Here is a 10340-nt window from a genome sequence, read left to right as displayed (position 1 = left end):
GTTGTATAGTTCATCTATCTTCTGATATGATAAAAAAGCAAGTTATTAAATGAGGGAGTAATTAATCCAGTTGTTTTTGTGTACTTGTACCCAACTTTACCTACAAGATGTAGGTTTTAATGCTCGAGTGGAAATTCAAAATTCAGATTCAAGAATGTAATCACACATTTATTACCAAATATAAGTATTGTACATACATATTGATTTCATACTTCCACTTTGGGTTTTGGTTTTGTACAAAAGTATACATTATTCCCTGACATAAGAACACATGTACATAAAAATGCTTAATTTTTATACATAAAAAGAATGTATACTCATAAACCTATTTGGCAAAAAAGAGAATGTGGCATTTGCTTTAGGCGAGACATGGCTGTAAGTTGCTAACAACTGCAACAATTGTTGTAATTTGCCTCAACAGAAATCGAAACTTCAATGGAATTATGCCTGACAAAATTTTAAAGGTCTTCATTCTTCGGATAGCTCTTTCAACATGAATTCTAACAGAGGCAATAGATTTTGAACGTTTAATTGCTTTACTGCTGAGGCATTTTCCATGTGTAAATGCCGGTATATTTAGTGTAGCTTTCTTTGGAAGTAACAAGTGCCTTATATTAAAACCACGATCAGCCATTATATCATCGCCTTCTTCAATATTGTCTATAAATCCTGAAACTTGTACAATTTTGGCATCACTTATAGAACCAGGGTAAATGTTAGATATAAATGTAATAGCCCCAGATGGAGATATACCAGTTAATTGTTTGAATGTATTTGAATGCTTATAATTTGACCATGTTGCCTTTTGAGCAGCTGGTCTCAATGGCTTTTGTACAAAATACTCAGTACAATCAATAATTGCATGTGTTCTTGGATATCTAGCAAATGATTGGGGTAAGTTTACTTAGACTATTTCTTTTGAAGGCCATATAATTAAAGCCTTTAAACACTGGTGTAACAAATTGGTCCAAGAGATAAAAATTCTACTGACATGACAGTATTAGATACACCAAACAGGTATGACAAGTGTTTGTTTCCAAATCCCATTCGAATTTTAACTAAACAGAGTAACATTTCTATAAATAATAATTGTGATGTTCTTTTTCTCCCTCGTGTTAGGTTGGAACGTGGAGTGTTCTTGTATTTACCATCCCAAAACTTAGTATTTTGAGCTGCAGGCAATATCCAGTCAAAAAGCCAGTGAAGAAGTGCTACTGTTGGGAAACCAGTATATTGAAAACATGTAGCATTGGTTTTTAGAATATAGTGAATAAAGTCAACCGATGTGTTATCAGATGTCTGTGTTCCAAAGTCTTTTGTGCTACTAATACTCTCTATTTTAACATCTGGGCTATTTTCACACTGAATGATATCCTGAAACACAGGTAGGTTTAAATTGCATAGAAAGATATTTTTATGTCTGCTGTTATCAGTGCTAAAATTATCACGGTTGGAATATGTTAATTTAGACTTTTTCGACTGCTGTTGAGGTGTTCTCCTCTCTGAAGGTCATTTGCGACTTGAAGTGGCAATGGGTGTTGAGGTGTGGGTCAGGGTAGGTGGCAGGTATTGGATCTATGGCTCCCTCAAGGAAGTGCTGAAAATAAATAAACTCATTGTTCTATCAGCTACAAAGTATTTAAGTTTTTACCAAAATACATTGACAAATAAAATTAACGACAGTGTGCTGGTCTTATAGAGTTATTACTCATAAAAAGTAATATCAAGCAGCCACTGTCAATAATATAGGCCTGCAAACTGCACTTCCGATACGAATTCTTCATTTAACTAATATTTAGTCTTACATCAGGACATTACAAACAAACCTTCGAGCATACGAAATGATGTTTTCCAATTTTCTCAACCGATAGATCCTGATGTGGCCTGCCACAATTTTTGATCCACTGTTTAAAACGGTCGTGGCTCTTTGTTGGTTTAGGAAATGGCTTAAAATAAACGTCTTTCATGTGTGGCTTATCTTTATACCGACTGTCACTTTTGCAAGTTCCCCAACTGCAGCGTTTTGTAACCATGTTGTGTTTATTTACTCTTAAATTACGATTGTTTTGCTAAAAACAGCGTTTAAATTTGGCGCTATCGATTGACTTTGTTTGTACCGGTGTCACGTGACGTAAATATTGGAAAAACCCACATACGGATTTCCGGGCTTGAACTAATGCCATTGCACTTTATACAGAAATAAAGTGCAATTGATAAACAACAACCATCGTTAAGGAATGAAGTGTGAATGTAAATATTATGACTTGGAAAGTCATACATGCCATGAGTCAGAAGAAACCACAATTCCAGGCCCATAATTTGTATCAGTTGAGGTAAAGAAATGGAGTGAGATGTGAAGCGGTCCAGGTGCGATGCCTGAATTGTTTGGTTCTTAAACCTATCCAGTGGAATGAACCAACATATGGGAGACAATTCCATGGGTTTTAACCATTACCGAGTTCTCCAAATTTCTCAGCACTACCCTCTAGCTCTGAACGTCAGGCAAGGGAGCATCAGACTTCAATTTTTAACAGTGTTTGGTATGATGCAGGTTCAGTGTTTACTGATCTCTTGAATGTTGGACTAACTAGAAACGCATAATCTTAAATGTCATAATGTTAAATGTAGTTCTTTGTAATATAAAATGAGTTAAATAATTGTTAAAAAACAAACATTGTATTTGCAAGATGGTCAGTTTAACCATTGTTGCTTGTCCAATAAAAGTTGTACAATCAAACCAAGATTTGATGTTCGAGTGTTGAGACTCCTAGACAGACTTGCTACATGAGTAAAAACAGACCCTGGACTTACTTTAACAAAGACTGTCCGGTTGGTTACTGAAGGAATTTTACTGGTGGTAAGTCTTCATCGTCAACCTTGATCGTATAAAGCCTTACTAGAAATGGATAAGAAAAATTGAATCTATATAAAGATAAAGCTTAAGTTAAAACATTCATTTTATGTTGAACTCTTGAGTCTTGGTGAACAAAATTTAACATCCATAAACTTGACCTTGGGTGAACATTATTTAACCTCTGACCCTGACCTAAGGTGAAACTCTTGTTTACAAAACACAGAATTCATAAGTTTTGCGGCATTAGATGATCGCAGCTTCTGCTCTGCCAAACACCATCAATTGCAACAGGCATCTTCACATGTCAAAGAAATCAGCGATTTGGCATACTCTTTTACGTACCACTTGCAAGCAACTACTGAGCCATACATGTGAAAATTGCATTGATTTCACTCAACCCGTCAATTTAACTCGTGGCTTCAAATTGCGCTCGCAACAGCAACGAGATGACAAACGTTCTTTGAATAATTGGAACTGACTTTCCGTAGCCATATTTTAGATGTCTCTTCAGTGCGAAATGGCAATGCGACTGTGTTTTGTATAACTGATTTACGAGTTTGTTTAGTTTATTACGAAACAGATGTAGAACAGACAAAACGAAAAAGAAATGAAAAAAGAACACAGTGTTATTGATTATGATTCAAACTTTTCTTTAATTGTACATCTATTTGAAAATATAGGTTCAATATTAATAATAGTTCAATTGTCGATCTACATTTTACAACAAATACATTTTATATGTATTTTCTCTTCCAACCACTTTTTTGTAAACATAAATTGGATGACATAGTTTCAAATGCATCATATTATCACGACTTTACAATCACCACAAATATATTATGGTATAACAATGTCCATGAGTTAACAATGAATCGGAAAATACACCACCCAATACTGAAAAAGATTAATTCAGACGTAATATCAAACCGACTGTCATGGCTTCAAGTTCAGTAAAAATGCTGCTGCCAATAAAAACTCCACAACGAAGATCACACGGTTTTCAGACGCACCGGATGTGTTTTCAAGGGCGAAGTCAAAGGTGAAACAGTTTTGGCTCTCCATGGGTTCACACTGGTAGTTCCGCTTCTCACAATACTCCCAGCCATTCGAGTACAATCTGCCTATAACCGAGCCTGCAAGGAAATATAACCATTCTTTTCTTGTAAAAGGTCTAAACACATGATAAAAGTGATATATGCGCATTTAATTATAAGATTATTAAGAAGCACCCCTCTCGATGAGACATACGTGTCAGTATTAAAAAAGTCGCACTAAAATACAAGTTGCCAATGCGTCACTGTCGACGTGGCTAAAACAAGGAATATACAATACAGATACCCAGGTTGGATTCATGTTTAGAGATTTAATTGATACATACGGCGACCACTTATAAATTTAATATAGTTTATACCAAAACTAAAGGCACCTAAAAAATACTAATTGAAATCGCCACTTTTTGTCGGCCAGTTGTTTATTTTTGTAACTACCATTCAGAATAGCAGAGGAGCAGGCGGCATACCAGGCATTACAGAACTCCTCACACACCGTCAGCTTCTCCTGTCGGTAAAACTAGTTCTGGAACGGCACATCAAGTAGTTCGTGTACCTGCAAATGTAAACATAATTCATTTTATGTAATGTCATGCAGTTTGTTCACCTGCAAATGTAGCTCATCAAGTAATTTGTGCACCTGCAAAAGGTTAAACATCATGTAATTCGCACACCTGCAAATGTTAAACATCATGTAATTTGTGCACCAATTGTTAAACATCATGTAATTTGTGTACCTGTAAATTTTAAGGACCAAGTAATTTGTGTACCATCAAATGTTAAACATCATGTAATTTGTGTCCCAACAAAAGCAGCACATCAAACAGTTTATGTATCTGCAATTGTAGAACATCAAGCAGTTTGTGTACCTGCAAAAGTAGAACATCAAGCAGTTTGTGTACCTGCAAAAGTAGAACATCAAGCAGTTTGTGTAACTTCAAACGTAAAACATCAAGCAGTTTGTGTAACTTCAAACGTAAAACATCAAGCAGTTTGTGTACCTGCATTTGTGAAACATCAAGCAGTTTGTGTACCTGCATTTGTGAAACATTAGGCAGTTTGTGTACCTGCATTTGTGAAACATCAAACAGTTTGTGTACCTGCAAAAGTAGAACATCAAGCAGTTTGTGTAACTTCAAACGTAAAACATCAAGCAGTTTGTGTAACTTCAAACGTAAAACATCAAGCAGTTTGTGTACCTGCATTTGTGAAACATCAAGCAGTTTGTGTACCTGCATTTGTGAAACATTAGGCAGTTTGTGTACCTGCATTTGTGAAACATCAAACAGTTTGTGTACCTGCAAATGTAGAACATCAAGCGGTTTGTGTACATTCAAATGTAGAACATCAAGCAGTTTGTGTACCTGCAAAAGTAGAACATCAAGCAGTTTGTGTATCTGCAAATGTAGAACATCAAGCAGTTTGTGTAACTTCAAACGTAAAACATCAAGCAGTTTGTGTACCTGCATTTGTGAAACATCAAGCAGTTTGTGTACCTGCATTTGTGAAACATTAGGCAGTTTGTGTACCTGCATTTGTGAAACATCAAACAGTTTGTGTACCTGCAAATGTAGAACATCAAGCGGTTTGTGTACCTGCAAAAGTAGAACATCAAGCAGTTTGTGTATCTGCAAAAGTGAAACATCAAGCAGTTTGTGTACCTGCATTTGTGAAACATCAAGCAGTTTGTGTACCTGCATTTGTTAAACATCAAGCAGTTTGTGTACCTGCAAAAGTAGAACATCAAGCAGTTTCTGTATCTGCAAGTTCAGAACATCAAGCAGTTTGTGTATCCCCAAATGTGAAACCTCAAGCAGTTTGTGATCCACAAATGTGAAACATCAAGCAGTTTGTGTACCTGCAAATGTAGAACATCAAGCAGTTTGTGTACCTGCAAATGTGAAACATCAAGCAGTTTGTGTACCAGCAAATGTAGAATATCAAGCAGTTTGTGTATCTGCAAATGTAGAACATCAAGCAGTTTGTGTATCCGCAAATGTGAAATATCAAGCAGTTTGTAGCACAACAAGTAATTTGTGTACCTACAAATGTTAAACATCATGCATTATATGTACCTGCAAATGTAGAACATCAAGCAGTTTGTATACATATCAATCGCTATGTGTACCTGCAAATGTAACCCATGGAGGAATTGGTGTACCTTCAAAGGTAACACATTCAGGAGTTTGTGTATCTGCACATCTTACACATCGAGCAGTTTGTGTACCTCCAAATACAACACATCAAGCAGTTTATGTACCTGCAAATGTAGCACATCAAGAAATTTGTGTGCCTTCAAATGTAGCACATCCCGCATTTTGTGTGCCTTCAAATGTAGCACAACAAGTAATTTGTGTACCTACAAATGTTAAACATCATGCATTATATGTACCTGCAAATGTAGCACATCATCAGTTGGTGTTACTGCAAATGTAGCACATCATCAGTTGGTGTTACTGCAAATGTAGCATATCAATCAGTTAGAGTTACTGCAAATGTAGCATATCAATCAGTTGGTGTACCTGCAAAAGTAGCATATCAATCAGTTGGTGTACCTGCAAAAGTAGCATATCAATCAGCTGGTGTTACTACAAATGTAGCATATCAATCAGCTGGTGTTACTGCAAATCTAACATATCAATCAGTTGGTGTTACTGCAAATGTTGCATATCAATCAGTTGGTGTTACTGCAAATGTAGCACACCAATCAGTTGGTGTTACTGCAAATGTAGCACACCAATCAGTTGGTGTTACTGCACATGTAGCACACCAATCAGTTGGTGTTACTGCAAATGTAGCGCACCAATCAGTTGGTGTTACTGCAAATGTAGCACACCAATCAGTTGGTGTTACTGCAAATGTAGCACACCAATCAGTTGGTGTTACTGCAAATGTAGCACACCAATCAGTTGGTGTTACTGCAAATGTAGCACACCAATCAGTTGGTGTTACTGCAAATGTAGCACACCAATCAGTTGGTGTTACTGCAAATGTAGCACACCAATCAGTTGGTGTTACTGCAAATGTAGCACATCAATCAGCACAGGGATCGAATCCGTGTCACGGCCTTTCGATCTGCAAATGGGAACCATATTGGAGTTAAAGTTTTCTGCATTCAAATATTTATGGTTATGCTTTGAAAGTTTCTTGAACTAATTCTCGAACAAAGTTCTTAAAAAATCAGAAGGTTTATAAAAAATGTTTTCATGTGGCCTAATGCAACCAGTATTTCAGTTCTTTATTCCCAATTATAAACCAACATACAGGTTGTTAGAGACTATGTACATTTAAGTAACTAGTGTATCTGGCTAAACTCTCCAAATGATACTATTTCAACCTTAAATTATTTTGTCATTATTGCAATATGTTTACTTAATTTTTATTTGTTCAAGTTAACAGATAGAAGCAACTAATATTATCCGTTTATTAATAATTCATCCATCGCTCAGACGAATAATGGACTGCTTTGCATTTTAAGTGTTATTTACCGTCCTGTACTCCAGAAATCCCTGAATCCAACTGCTTACCTCTGGCACCCTGGCGTGCTGCCCGGCAAAGGCTTTACTGTTCCAAACGTGGCGTCAATTTCCTCTTGCGTACAGCAGCTGCTTTTCTTAAACCAGGTGCAATTTCGGAGATTAACCTGTGGACTTGGTGCTCGGTTGTTGAAAAACGAACAAAAGTCCAAGGGCACTATCTCCATAACACTGACTCCAGTCATTGATTCCCATCGCACAGACACACAAACAGTGTCCCACACAACAGGACTGTGAAGATGATATGACGAACCACACACGTTATATCGCTGTAAGGCATAGTTGCATAGTGATTTTCAAATATATATTCTGCAAACAAGATAAAATTGACGCCATTGGATTAGAATGTTGCTGAATACGGTGTGTTTGCTTGGCACACTTGAGTCTGAGGATCGATAGTGTTTCTTAGCCCTTGATTGATCGATATTGGAATAAGAGAATGTATAGGAAGAATATTAAAAATGGTTTTAGGCACTCACAAACAAGCGATTGTTGAGATTCCAAAAAGGAAAAGAATTTTGCACATTTACTTGATATTGAATAACTTGAAGTCAGTTCCATAAAAATATCAAGGCATAACTATCATATTCTGCGTCATTTCTGAAGTATTAAATGTGTTTTTGGTACACTAGATTAGGATATTACTCCATAATTACTTTGCGCTTTTAAAGCAATGTATACATCCGAATTGTCTTTGCAAAATGATGAACACGAACTACATGAACATGCCCGAGGTACGTTTGGAATGCAAAAGCAGCTGCCACAGGAATATGACCAATGGCCCCGATTGCGCCTTGTTTGATTGATAACCATTTAAAAAAACGTGTTGAATACAAAATCCCATATTTGTTTGAATTTTCATTTATGGTTTTAAAAGTTATGGCTTCGACGCAAAGTATTGCTATGAAATCATAGTTGCGCAATACTGACCAAGAGAGCTCTTCACGTTTGAAATATGAGCACAGCGAGCGAGCGAGTGAGAAGTGAGTGAGGTGAGGTGAGGTGAGGTGAGGTGAGGTGAGGTGAGGTGAGTGAGTGAGTGAGTGAGTGAGTGAGTGAGTGAGGCGTTGCATAGTGACGTTACGTAGGCTTTAAATGAGGGTAATCTTGGAGATGGCGGTGCTTGATGACGTATCTTACAAGTATGTTATCAGTAAAGGTGCAGGTGCTGCTGCTTCTGGTGGTGCTCGCGTTGGTGCTGCTGGTTCTGCTGCTGATGATGATTTTTCTGCTGTTGCTGCTTTTGCTACATATCATGCTGCTGTTTTTGCAGCTGGTTTTTACAGCTGATTTCACTGCCGCTGGTGATTGTTTTGCTGTTCTTGCTACTGCTGAATATGCTGCTACTGCTGAATATGCTGCTGCTGCTGAATATGCTGCTACTGCTGAATATGCTGCTGCTGCTGAATATGCTGCTGCTGCTGAATTTGCTGCTGCTGATGAATTTGCTGCTGATTTTGTTGTTGCTGCTGCTGAATTTGCTGCTGCTGCTGCTGATGCTGCTGATTTTGCTGCTGCCATTGATGGTGGTGGTGGTTGGGGCGGCGGCAGTGGCAGCTTAGAATATTATATTTTTAATAGGGGGATATTGATCTATTGATAGTCAAATTATGGTTTTTCAAATGGGTGTAAATAGATGAAATAAGTAAATTTTTATAACATTTTAAACTTCAACATTGGGACCTTTAAAAAAATCATACCTTGAGTAATTTTTAAACATGTATGTTTTTGAATGGGGGCAATTTATTTAATAGAACAAACAGTCACAGAATTATTGTTCTTAAATAGTGTAAATTCATTATTGACACTAATTAATGCTTTAAGCTCCTTTCACAATTTTAAAGTTCCGGTGACAAGTTAATTCAATTACTTAAACACTTAATACAGAGTTTACATTGTATTGATCTTGAACTCAGTGTTGAATATATGATTGTGAAGAATCAATCCTTAAAATTTCATTAACTTTTCTATTCTTGAATAGTGCTGAAGAAAAAAAAACAGATCAAGGGATGCAACTTGGCAACAAATGCTTTTTGAGTTATGGTCCTTCCCTTGAATACAATATATAAATGTGATATATTGATGCTTCAAATGAGAATAAATTCCTTCTTAAATATTTTCAAGTTGTGATGAACGTTCAAGTTAATTGTTGGATTGGAATTTTAAAGTTAAACGGAATCTGGCAAAATTAATCTTAACAACTTCATTAAGTCTGAAGTTAAAATGTTTGATATTTTTAAAGTTGTTAAGAAACAACCTTGGGCTGTCAGTGAAAATGACAAATGACCCTAAATGCATGAACAAATTCAGGAAGAGCTATCCACTGGCACCAGATTTTCAAACTCACAACATTTTTTTAAAAAATCAAAAAAAATCTTATAATTTCTCACTAAAAAATATAATACCGAATATGTGAAAAATATTGATTTTCTTTTAAATATGCGCTTTGTACTGTATATTATACTAACGTTTCTCTACCCGGGTCACGTAATCATTTTATTACTCAGTTCAAAAGAACTTCTGCAGATTGACAGTCATCGCAATCTAAAGACATGATATCCATCTTCAAAATACTCAACCTTAATCCGCGAAGAAATTCGCCGGTCATACGATTTTTTTGACTTTATTCCCATTTTTCTGTTTTCCTGGATTTTCTACTACCCTTGACTTCCGCTTTGTTGTTGTTTTTCGCTCAGTTTATTACATTTGATCTGATTGGTCATTGAAAAAAGTACTCCGTGGCGGCATATTTAAAATCGCAAATCGTAAACAAATTGAAATTGTAACATTTTGTGCATTCAACTCCGTTAACAAGCAAATGAATGACAGTCAACCTGAAATTTCAGATTGCAATGAGGCAATGCAATGGTAATACTGATCAAGCCGTTTTTTAAACAGAAA

General features: G+C 36.3%; 1 protein-coding gene across 1 annotated transcript; it reads right to left on the bottom strand.

Moving 5' to 3' along the window:
- Nucleotides 1-3291: 3291 nt before the first annotated feature.
- Nucleotides 3292-10102, bottom strand: LOC128241813 (uncharacterized). Its single transcript, XM_052958903.1, has 4 exons — nt 10019-10102; nt 7431-7708; nt 4374-4459; nt 3292-3987 (listed from the first exon to the last, which is right to left on the bottom strand). The coding sequence occupies exons 1-3, from the start codon at nt 10070-10072 to the stop codon at nt 4402-4404; spliced, it is 390 nt and encodes a 129-aa protein (XP_052814863.1). The 5' UTR covers nt 10073-10102; the 3' UTR covers nt 3292-3987; nt 4374-4401.
- Between the last annotated feature and the right edge of the window lie 238 nt (nt 10103-10340).

This window comes from Mya arenaria, chromosome 7 (assembly GCF_026914265.1).
Source record: "Mya arenaria isolate MELC-2E11 chromosome 7, ASM2691426v1".
NCBI lineage: Eukaryota > Metazoa > Mollusca > Bivalvia > Myida > Myidae > Mya > Mya arenaria.
This window is presented reverse-complemented; position numbering and strand designations above follow the sequence as displayed.